Source organism: Magnolia sinica, chromosome 10 (genome assembly GCF_029962835.1).
Source record: "Magnolia sinica isolate HGM2019 chromosome 10, MsV1, whole genome shotgun sequence".
In the NCBI taxonomy this organism is placed as follows: Eukaryota; Viridiplantae; Streptophyta; class Magnoliopsida; order Magnoliales; family Magnoliaceae; genus Magnolia; species Magnolia sinica.
The window spans coordinates 69,067,248-69,079,967 of NC_080582.1; the positions used below are offsets into that span (position 1 = coordinate 69,067,248).

The 12,720-nt window shown below is 39.9% G+C and overlaps 1 protein-coding gene across 7 annotated transcripts in view; it reads left to right on the forward strand.

The window, feature by feature from the left end:
- Positions 1-539: 539 nt before the first annotated feature.
- The window catches only part of LOC131216926 (endoribonuclease Dicer homolog 4-like), a 188,393-nt gene continuing 176,212 nt past the window's right edge, over positions 540-12,720 (forward strand). For 5 of the 7 annotated variants that reach the window (XM_058211553.1, XM_058211557.1, XM_058211552.1 and 2 more), the window contains exons 1-2: positions 540-771; positions 1,011-1,188. In XM_058211553.1, the coding sequence (XP_058067536.1) occupies positions 683-771; positions 1,011-1,188 (267 nt within the window). In that variant the 5' untranslated portion in view covers positions 540-682. The remainder of the gene's footprint in view (positions 772-1,010; positions 1,189-12,720) is intronic. The other 2 variants (XM_058211549.1, XM_058211550.1) reach the window with 1 other exon arrangement.

The window sequence follows — 12,720 nt, forward strand, 5'->3', positions numbered from 1 at the left end:
AGTTAAAATAAACTTTGTGGGGCCCGCTATAATGTATAAGTCGTTATCCATTCCGTCCACCCGTTTTTTCGGATCATTTTAGGGCATGATACTAAAATTTATGAATATCCAAATCTCAAGTGGACCACACCACAGAAAATAGTAGATATAACGATCTTCACCATTTAAACCTTTCTAGGCCTTACAGTGATTTTATTGATCATCTAACCCGTTCATAAGGTCACAAAGACGTTCATAAAGGGAAAAAAAAATATCAGCCTGATACGAAACTTCTATAGACCGCAATAAGTTTTCAACGCAGGCGTTCAATTCCCACTTTTTTTTTGTGAGGTCTACTTGAGATTTTTATATGCTTAGATTTTTGGATCATGACATAAAATGATCTGAAAAAGAGGATGGACGGCATGGATAATGACAAATACATCAAGGTGGGCCCTACAGAGTTTAGCGTGGTGAGTTACTCAGTACATCATCCGCGTACCGAAAAGATGCAAAAGCGCCCGACGTAGACCCCACTAGTGTACGTAAGTAGCGTGCTCACGCGCTCTTTTATTTCCCTCCTCAGCATTCGTCTTTGAGGCCGGCTTCCCACTCAAACTACGAAAATTACCAAAATTACCCTTCGCTCCTCTCTCCTACCTACAGACCAAAGGCCTGCTTGCAAATCCAAACGTGTTCTCTCATGGCCGACTCCGATTCTTCCGAAACCCTAGAACAACCAAGCTCATCCGCCCATGACCCAGTAAAAGATCCCAGACTTATTGCTAGAAAGTAAGATAAGTAGCATTTATGTTCCTTCTTTTTCAATTTTTTTTTCTAAAATTTCTTTCAGTAGAATCATAGTCAGAGAGCAAGAGAAGTAGAATTTCTGTTTGTTTTTTGAATTTTTCTGGAATTTTTAGATTTTCTTGTCCTGTAAGAGAAGTAGAATTTCTGTTTTTTATTTTTTATTTTTGGATTTTTTTATCAAGTGGAAGTTTGAGTTTCTGTATGTTTTTTGATTTTTGCAGTTATCAGTTGATGTTGTGTAAGAAAGCTGTAGAGGAGAATATAATCGTTTATTTGGGGACTGGGTGTGGAAAGACACATATCGCGGTGCTGCTTATTTACGAGCTGCGCCACTTGATTATAAAACCGCAGAAGAATGTATGCGTTTTCTTGGCACCGACAGTACATCTTGTTCGACAGGTGAGCTTCCTTTAAAAAAAAAAAATTTAAAAAAATTTTAAATTTGTAATTTTTTATAACTATTTTAGTTTAGGTTGGGTTATGGGTGATTGTTATAGATGTCGAACTTGTTTAGTACAAGGGTTGGATTAGAATGTGTGTTACATGCACGGGAATCTAGACCGTCAGAAATGTGGGGCCCTCTGTGGACTACTGTCTGAGTTTTGACGGGCGCAATCGTGTGCCTCATTGTGGATGTAGCATGGCCTGAAAAATGTGCTGATTGGCTGGTTTTAAACATATAGTTTTGGCCATTTAATTTGGACCAGTGACAGTTTTCTTTGAAAATGTTCATTGGATGGAGGCTAATTGGACGGTTTGGGTTGTCTGATTGACGTGGTTTTTGGGTGATGTTACAACCACACAAGGTCTATGATGTTGATGCTTTGGATCAGCGTGCATGTATGCCATGTTTATCGTGGATGAGTTGTCAGCAATTTAGTTCTTCCTTGGAAAACACTCATTGGTATCTATCACTTATCATGATGTTGCCATGTTGGTTTTTCGGCCTGTTATTTTTATGATGAAAGGACATTGTAGAGAATGTTAGTCGTGTACCTGTAGACGAAAACAGGAGAGCAGAGTGTTTATAGTATGATAATACATTTCTTGGGTTTTTGGATGGTTGTGTGTATTGGATTGTTTGTGCACCCTTGTCATTAATAATGTACACAGAGTTATGCATATTGTGTTACTGATCCAATAACATATTAACTGTAAAGTATCAAAAGATAATGCCAACCCAATTCACTTGACTTTTTTTTTTTTTTTTTTTTGTGTGATGATTGGTTAAGTACCCATGTGGGAACTATTCTTGTTGTTGACATGTTCCCAAATTGCCCCTGCCATTATCACTGTTGACACTTTTTCAAATTGTCTATGCTATTATCACTGTTGACAGATTTCCAAATTGCCCTTGCATGTGGCCATTCGACCAATTATCACACAACCAGCTGAGGTCTTCCTAGTCGCACAACTTAGTAAGCATTTCTCAAGTATAAATGCGGGCCTTTTCCTTTAGGGCTTGCTTATTTCACCATTACCCCAATAATGTAAAGGAAAAGTGTCATCATTATGATTTTACCACTGCCAAACCAAACATGGGAATTGTCAATCAAATGTAGATGTATTTAGGAGATAAAGGAATTTGTAATCATTGCACTTTTTCATGGGATTACCATGAAAATCTAGAATCCAAACAACAATATCAGTGTATTTTGGCAATGGTTTGGCATTAAAGTTGTTAGAGTACATTGGAATAGATTAGGGTATCTAATTAGATCAGGGATATTTCTATATTTGTTTAGATGGGCATCTGTTATGATCTTTAGATCTCTATAGATCTCCTATGTCCTTTATATATATTCATGTCATTCTCATAGAAATTACTATTCCAACTTCCACAATGTAGTCCATGTGGTTTAACATGGTATCAGAGTGGTACCGATCCGACACCGTCTCTCTTCCTTCTCGTTGTGATCCTGAAATCGTCTCCATTCCCCATTGCCACGCCACCATCCAATACGCCACTGATTACTTGCATCTAGGTTGTCCGACAACCATAAGATCTTAGTCATTGTTTTCCCTTCTCAGCCTAGTGCATGCTAACTATCATTGTTCGTCTCTGATGTTCATCTTCTTCTGCAATAGAACCAGTAGACTTGCCATCTCCACCTCTGCTTCCTCCTTCACAAGCACCATCGCAAGCCCAATCTATGGCTAGATTCATAACCAACATGATCAACACCATCGAACTTGATGTCGAAACCATGCTTGCTGCCCTCTTCGCCATCTTCACCTCCAACCCACCATATACTAGCCGACCCTTATTCTCGAACCCATCTCTGGATCTCGAACTCGTCAAAGGCAACCCCATCTCCATATGTCGCAAACCCTGCCTCCGTTGAAACCCCCTAGATTTGGATCTGGTTGAAACCCATCATCATCTCCAGTGTTGATCATCTTTGAGCCGAACCCACTCGTTGCAACCTTGACCAAATTTGCATCACCGCCAGAAACTCGCTAATCAGATCTGCCATCGCCATTCCCACTGCACTGCCCACCTCCGCGTTCTCCGATACACCAGTGCTGTTTGAACCCATTGTCGTCGTAACCAGTGCCGTATTCTCCGATCTGAAGCCATGTGCATTATCTTCTCTGGCACCATTGTGCATTATCTAAATCGGAACCTATCGTCTCAATGGTGAGATATGTAGCCCTTATCCTTGTTTCGGCACCACCATTAGCACCATCTTCATCTAGATCTGCCGTAACCATTGCCGGATTAGTTGTCAAAAATCACCTTGATTGGAACTCATCACTAGTGCGGCCTCCACTGTCAAATCCGCTGCATATCACTATATCCGGTGCCAACCGCATTTCTAGTAGCCAATCTCCATCATCGCTAGCCTTGATTTCTCAAACCCTAAAGAAATAAGAAAGAAAAAAAGGAAAGAAGAAACAAATGGAAAGAGGAGAAGAATCATAATTTTCTTATCTCTTGGTTTTCTACAGGTGTAGCTAATTTGGGTGCACCTTACCCATCCAACCCACAATCAAGCACTTTTCTATTCTTATAATCTCAAATCTTGTGGTTTGTGTTTTGTGGGAGCACGAGCCGTAGTGTACGTTTAGATCTAGTGTGCACTCCCTTCATCACCTTAATTCATCAACCTCATGGGCCTTGATCAATCATATCCGCAATACATTTTTTTGAAAGATGAGAATTTTATTGAGAATGCAACAACAAAAACAACACAAAAAACAAAAACAAAAAAAGAAAAACAAGCGAAAAACAAGAAGCAACAAGAAAATAGGGAAAGAAAAAAAATGCAAAAGCTACCCTATAGCAGTGAGAGACGAAAACCAAAAAAAAAAAAAAAAAAAAAACTCTTACAGAGCCCAATCTCAGAAGAGAACCAAAAATCTAGAGAACGCCTTGCGGTTGAGACTGACAAATTCCTAAAGCATCGGTTATTACGTTCTGCCCAGATGGCCCAGATCATAGTTAGAAGGATAATCCTCCATTTCCTCTTGCCCAAAGCTCCTCCTGGCTCTACGTGCCAAACACAAAACAAATCTTCTAAAGAACTCAACATAACCCAAGAGACACCGGTGAGGTGGAATCAAGGTGTTTTGTAACGGTAACGGTGGCCGTAACGGCCACCACCATTACCTTTACGATACGGGTCATAACGGCTGTTACGGCCCCCGTTACGGCCGTTACAGTCTCTTTTTTTATTGAAAAAAATCCTGAAAAACCTGTATTTGCCCCATAATGTTGATTAAAGAGTATGGAAAACTTATATTTGGCCCATAACAGACAATTATAGGATTGTTATGGCCTTTATAGGGGACGTAACGTGTTGTTAACGGCAATTACATGCCATTTTTTTTCCCATAACGGCTGTTACAGCCATTACGAGCCCGTAATGTGTAATGTTTGCCACCGTTACTTTTACGTAACGGCCTTTACGACACACCATGGGTGGAATACACTCCACCAAATATCGGAAGTGAAAGGACAATGCAAAAGGAGGTGGTTGACAATCCCTTCCGCTTGAAGGCACAACATACACACACACACATCTGGGAGCTGCATTCCTCTTTTCTTCAAATCATTGACTGTGAGGATTCTTTTCCTACCTGCAAACCATTCAAAATCAGCAACTTTAGGCGGAACTCCATAGGACCACACTAGCCCCATGTGGCACAGAGAGGAAAAGGAAGAAGCGGACATGGACTTATAAAAAGACCACGCCAAGAACGACCTTGAAGGCGACAACAACCAGCGCAAAGAATCCTCCATCGACAATGGGAGAGACATGGGGACACCCTGCAAAAGGAAAAGCAAAAGAGTAAACTCCTCTACTTCAAAATCTAAAAAGTTTCTCCGAAAGGAAGGGATCCAAGAGTTGTGGCCATCATCAGGACAAAAACAATCCCTAATTGTGGCCTCTGGGTTCGAGGAAATCGCAAACAAAGGAGGAAAAGATTCAGCAAGGGATAGATCCCCATACCAGATATCTAGCCATAATCGGATTTTGATGCCATTGCCCAACGTGAAAGATATTCTTTCAAACATAGCAGGGGCGGCTTTAGCAATACCTTTCCACAAAAATGAGGCACGATATAGGGAGGAGTTTAAAGTCCACCACTTGGAGTTAGACACACCATAATTAGCGGAAATAAGAACCCGCTAAAGCCCGCCTTCCTCGTTACCAAACCTTGAGATCCATTTGCCCAAAAGGACCTTGTTAACTAGCGAGAGATCCTTAATGTTAGCTCCCCCTTCCTCGTAAGGGGTACAAACCTCTTTCCATTTTAATAGAGGTAACTTATCTTCCTTCGATTTGCCTTGCCAAAGGAAGTTTCTTCTCAATTTATCAATTTTAAGAATCACTGATTTAGGACATCTAAACAACGATAAGAAATAGATGGGAATGTTGGAGAGGGACACCTTAATAAGGTTCAACCTTCCCCCCCAGAGATAGCAGATTCATATTCCAAGAGGAGAATTTCCACTCCATTCTTTCAAGGATTTTATTCCACAGCTTTATGGGAGGCTTTCCCAAGCATGAAGGTAAACCTAGATAAATGGTAGAAAGGTTACTTAGCTTACAACCAAAAGAAATAGCCAGAGAAGAACAAACCTTCGCCTCTAGTCTAATACCAAAGAACTCTGATTTGTCTAAATTGATCTTCACTCTTCAGGCCATAAACAACTTGAAACCAACACATGGTCATACTTAGATAAGCCACTTCAATTTATCTGCTTTCCAAAAGAGTAGAGAATGAACCGCAAAAAGCAAGTGGCTGATCGGAGTGTCATAAATTTCCACCAGAAAACCTTTAAAAAGAGCCACCTGTTGACCACGAAACATCATACCACTAAGGGCCTCCATAGCCAATACGAAAAGGAAACGAGACAAAGGGTCTCCCTGATGCAGACCCTTAGACCCTTTGAAGAAACCAAAAGGAGAGTCATTGATGAGAATGAAAAATTTAGCTGACCTCACACACAATTTTCATCTAGGCTCTTCATTTGAATCTGAATCCAAATCTATCAAGCATGTAATCCATGAATTGTGAATCAACATGATCGTATGCCTTTTCCAGATCTAGCTTGCACATGATGCTTGACAATTTGGATCTAGCTTGGGAATGCAGACATTTATTGGCTATAAGGACAGGGTCAAGGATTTGTCTCCCTTCTACGAAAGCATATTGAAAAGGAGACAATCTTAGGGATGGCAATCCTCAACCTCTGAGACAATTTTAGACATAATCTTATAGGGATTGCTAATTAAACTAATAGGCCGAAAATCCTTAATGTTAGGAATAAGCGCAATGAAAGTGCCGCCCAGTTTGGTAACCAGCCTATTAAACTCAAAGAAGTCACCAATGAAACTCATCAATCAGCCTTGACGAGATCCCATAAAGACTGGTAAAACGCAATTGGGAAACCATCAGGGGCTGGGGCTTTGTCCCTGCCCAAGCTCAAAACAGCTTCGTTCGCCTTCTCGATAAAAAAAGGCCTTTCCAGGAGCATAACATCTTCCTCGGAGATACACCTGAAATGAAGATCATCTAAAGACGGTCTAACAACCTCTTCTGCAGAGAGAAGATTAGAATAAAAATCAACAATGGAGGAGGATATGGAACTCTTATATGAAAGAACCACATGCACCGTACATTTTCTACGATATAGTTTCTTTCTTTAAATTAGGCATTTTGACAAGATGTGTTTTCTTTTCTTCTTAATTTGTGCTGAGCATGTTGGACGGGACTTGCGTTTATGCCGGGCATATGGACTGAACCTCGTTACCAGTTGTCATTTTGACGTGACCTGTTTTATTTGTTGTCAGAACATCTAGAGCTAGCAAAAGAGCAACGATTGAACTCCCATCTATCGGAAGTGTGTATCCACAGGAAGAGCAATGGGTGAAATCTTGGCCATTGGAAGTGTTGCTAGATAATTCGTCCGTCGTTTGAAGTGTTATTTGTTCAATCTCAGAAGTTGTCAAAAAGTGCCTACTCGCTTGAAGCAATTTGTCGTTTCATCGGCATTCATTGTTTCATTGCCTCGTGCTACAATTGTAGTTTTCTTTGTGTTCCGAGTAAATGTTCATCGGACCTTTCAAACTCAAAGTTACTCCTTTTGGAGCACCTTGAGGTGTTAGAGTACATTAGAGTAGATTAGGGTATCTAATTATATTAGGGATATTTCCATATTTGTTTAGATGGTCATCTATTAAGATTTGTTTAGATCTCTACAGATCTCCTATCTCCTTTACCTATTCATGTCATTCTCATAGAAATTAATATTCTAGTTTCCATAGTGTAGTCCATGTCGTTTAACAAAAGTAATGTAAAAATGCCGCCATTACAATATCACCTCCGATAAACCAAACACGGGAATTGGCGATCAAATGCAGATGCCGTCAGATAATGTAATTAAATTGTAGCACATTTCTTTTACATTGTTGTGGTAATTAGAGAAACAAACATGCCCTTATTTTTTCTTTAATTTTCCCCCAATTTTCTTTTTTACTCTCTTGCCTATTGGAAATAAATTCACTGAATGCAATTAAAAGAAGGTAAATTTATGGGCGTGGATAAATTAATGTAATAGATTTAAGGTGGAGCTAGGGTCTAATATTGTATACAATTGACAGACAACAAAATTTTCTAGTATGCTTGCTGAGTATTTTTTGCATAGTTGATGAAAAATGAAGATACGCACCATTGGGGCAAGCATCTTCCATAATAGAGTTTCTTGGTGTAGCATCACTAGAGGTACTTTCTCTTGGTAACTTGCTATGAGAAATTTAAACAAGAAATACAACATGCCATAAGCTGTAATAAAAGATGGGCTAATACTAAGATGAAGTCTGATGATTCTAAGATGAAGTCTGATGATTCCCTCCTTGGCAAGAGTGTTGGCAAGGTCATTGTCCTCGTGCTTGTGCCAAAAATTTCATTTCATCCACCACAAGTGAAAGCATCCATGGTTTGATACAACTCCTAGAAGAACAAGAAACAGCATTTCTAGAGTCTCTACAATGACATGCTTGGACCGTGATTCCTTAAAGACATTCAACCTTGTGAAGATGGCTTCTATCTTTGTAAAGTTTGAGTCCTTGGAACCTTGAGGACTGGAAAAAATCAACTTGGGGGCGTTTGGAGATGGGGAAAATTTTGTCACTTGATGAAGACCAAAAAAGTATCCCAGATGAGTTTTGTTCTGTAGAAATCTTGAACACTGCTTGGTAAATGCTGTTTTTCAATCTGGAAAAACTTTGAACTTTATTTGGCAGACGAATAGCAAGTGCTATTCTGGAATTGAATTTGAACATCAAAAATATTGTCCATTAGATATAAATCTGCCCTTTTAAGATGTCATTTCATTTTATTTGTTGGTTTGTGATCCATCCAATGTGGGCCCATGATATGGATGGTTTAATTTTGAGTTACATGTTTGCCAAGTGTACTTGTGTCTGAACAATCAAAATATGCAAGAGTATCCATGTTTTCCTCAACCATCATCCTTGTCGTTGTCTTCACCACCACCACCATCTTTATATTCTTAAAACCAAACCCGTTTTCGTCATTCTCACCACCACCACCACTGCCATCATCGCAACCATCATCATATTTCTATCCTTGAAACAAATCTGCCCGTTGGCCATACAATGGTATGGTAAATGGATGGTGAAGCATTATTTTTTGATGAATCAAGAGCTTTGGTGGTTGTAGACCCAGAATGAGAAGGAGCATTATTTTTTGGCAAAACAAGAGCTTCAATGGTCATAGGCCAATCCCTTTCAAGTTTTATGACTGAGACCTCATGGGGAAGTGTTGAATTTAGTAGGAGAAATTTGATAGCAAAGATATTCTTGTTTCGCAGTTTTGCTCCTTCCAAGTGCCCTATGACAAGGCAAAAGGGAGTGGACCTTGAAGAGCTCTTCCCTTGTGATGCAGGCACATGGCCAACTTAGGCCCACCATAGGGCCCAACCCACTTAGGCCCATTGCTGGGCCCAACAAGGCATAGGCCCATAGCCCACTGTCGGGCCCTACATGTGCTGATTTTTGGATTGTTTATTTATAGATTTGGGGGCCTAAATCAAGGATTCTATTTCGTGAGATATGGGCGCTAATTTAAAGATGTGATTAATCTAATTGAAGATATGAAGGAGATATGATTGAATATAGAGGGCTGATTTAGAGATATAAATAGAATTATTTTCTATATTGGCTTTTAGTATTGTTAAGCTTTTACCATTATTTTTGTGGGTGTAATTCTTGTCCACTTATTTGCGATTTAGTGTTGATATCTCATTGATTCGATAACCGGGTTGCACCACCTTGGGGTTTGAGGGGAGCTAAAGATCATCTACTAATACAATCAGAGACCAAAGATGGGAACAATCAACAAATACCAATTACCGAATAGGTTATCGAAGTAGATATTTTGTTGGTAGTATTTGGTTTATGCTCTTCTAAGAGCATTATTATCCTTTCTACTGTTGGTGGCAATTTTGAAGTAGACTAATGGGACCTTTGACGGGTGCTCATGCATGACCCTTCTTGCTCACATTCTTCCTTCATCGATTTCCTATTTTGAAAGTTAATTTGGTATCAATGCAATAAGAAAACTCTATGCAAACATCTTAAGATCTAATATAAAGGTTTTTTATTTACCAATCAAACTAAAGAACCAAGGAGCTAATTCTTTATGTTGCTTAGAATGTGTTTGATAAAATACCTGTAAAACCATTGCTGCTGTCTCAAATACAGTGAGATTTTGAAGGTGCAGTCCAGGTGTTTGTGAAAATGCTGCAATGGCGAACTCGGCTCAATCTTGGCTCGAACTCGGCTCGAACTAGCCCGAGCTATTGACCGAACCGAGCTGAGCTAGCCAGTCAGGCTCAAGGACCGAGTCGAGCTGAGGTCAGCTCGACTCGGTTTGACTCGATGTACACCCCTAATCCTTGCACCTCATAGCACTTCGCAGTTAAAACATTCTTCACTGGAGATATGCTACAAATTGTTGGAAATAGAGGGCTAAGGGGTCTACCCTAATCAATGAACTTCTAAATAACTCACATTTTCTCCATTCTCCATCTTGAATCTAGCGCCTTTAGCACGGGTACAACCTACTACCTCAAACCCATGCATGAGATGGTTTCAAAATCCAATGGTTTCTTGAGATATATTTGGAAAAATCTCATAAAAAAGAGATACAAAAGGCAAAAAAAAGAGTACGAAAAATCACTAAATGGTAAAAAAGAAAAAGAAAAAGGATATCATGAATGAGAAAAGAGAGGGAGGGCTCGGAAAAGATTGTGCTTGGAGAAAATAAGAAGATGTAGATGCTTTAGTCAAAAGAAAAAAAAGGGGGAAATATCACAAAATTATTGGTTATTCAACAATATATGATTTTTTTTATAAGTATCATTTGTTGAAGTGAAAAATATAGTAATAATATCGCTATATTTTCGAAATTCGAAGGAGATTTGTTACTATGCTTCCATAGGCGATAGGGTTCTTATGGCCTCATTGGAGGGTTTGTAGTTGCCAATTTTCCATTAAAGTTTACATTTAGTCATCCCTTTGGGGCTTACCATTTGTACGGGGTTTAGGCTTTAATACTATAGTGGATGCAATAGACAATCCTGTTTGCACTTAGTTGAGACAATGTTCTCTTGTGAAACATGGAGGGAATTCGTTCCCTTTGATGCAATTTTCTTCTCTTGCAAATTTTGTTATCTATTAAAAAACATGGTTGATGGGAAGTGCATTATGATGCATTCAATATTGTTCCTTTGGTTACTTACTGTTATAGAGGATTGCCTTAAAAACCAAAAAAGGTTTTTGGGCTCCATTCGTTCTTGATAATCATATTGTTTAGAGGTGTTAGATGAAAGAAAGAACTTGGGAAGAAAAGAAACTCAAAGAGAGACTTGGATGTCCAACCCTCTCTCTCATTTTATATTAAGTGAATGGCAAAATTACATTAATTACCCTTCTTAAAAAAATTACATAAATTACCCTCAGAAAAAATGGTAAAAAAAGGAATATAACTATAAGAGAACTGATAAAAGGGAAATAAGAGGCCCACAGCCACAACCCAAGTCAGGCCCAAGTAAAGGAAATGGCCCATGGCCTAGAGGGATATGGCCCAATTATGTTAACATCTCCCCTCGAGTGGAGGCATAAATATCAATAATGCCTAAGTTGCCTTGAGTATGTCGTCTTACTTCAATTGAAAGAGCCTTAGTGAAGATATCAACAAGTTGTTCAGTAGAAGGAACAAAAGTAATAAAAATTATGCCACCAGCAACCTTCTCACAAATAAAATGACAACTAGCTTCAATATGTTTTGCGCGTTCATGAAAAAGGGGATTTGAAGCGATATGAATGTAGTTTGATTGTCACAATCCATGGGCACACGAGTATTCGCTGGTAATCCTAACTTAGCGATAAAACCTTCCAATTACAAGATTTCACATATAGTATTTGCCATAGTATAGTAATGCAGGGGCATTTTCACATCGGGCTCGAGTGGGGTGGCCTGTGGGATGCGGGGACACACTCGGGGCGGGCGGCCCATATGAGGTGGGTGGCTTGTGTGAGGCGGAACCCATGTTATTTGGGGCCCACGAGGAGGGTTCTGCCGAAGACCCAACCCATGGATGTGGGGCCTGAGCTAATGAGATAAAAGGATTAATTTTCCATGCTCTATCAGTTCCAGCTTTTAGAGCAAGTGGTTAGTTGTCCTGCATCAAATTGGTATCAGAGCGGGAGGTCTCGTGTTCGAGACTCCTCACCGGAGGTGATTAATGCAGGGGCATTTTCACACCAGGCTCGAGTGGGGTGGCTTGTGGGATGCGGGGGCACACTCGGGATGGGCGGCCCGTGTGAGGCGGGTGACTCATGTGAGGCGAAAACCATGTGGTTTGGGGCCCATGAGGGGGCAGAACCTATGTGATTTGGGGCCCATGAGGAGGGTTCGACTGAAAACCTAACCCATGGATGTGGGGCCTGGGCTATGAGATAAATGGATTAATTCACCATGCTCTATCAGTTCGAGCTTTTAGAGCAAGTGGTTAGTTGTCTTGCATCATGCGGTACTCAACCTTTGCACCAGATTATGCAACAACGGTTTGCTTATTGGTCTTCCATGTAATAAGATTTCCTCCGAAAAAGTAATAATATTTTGTCATAGAATAACGATCATCATGAGATCATGCCCAGCCTGCATTGGAATAACCTTCAATATTCAAATTATTGTGACAACTAAATAAGATGCCACGACCTAAAGAAGACTTGATGTAGCGAATAATGCGACGAACAACTTCAAGAGGGCTAGAGTGAAGAGCATGCATAAATTGACTCACAGACTGACTGCATGAGATAAGTCAAGATCAATGTTGTCAAAATCGTTATCATATCGTAGATCGTAATCGGGGTTGAATCATATTGAATC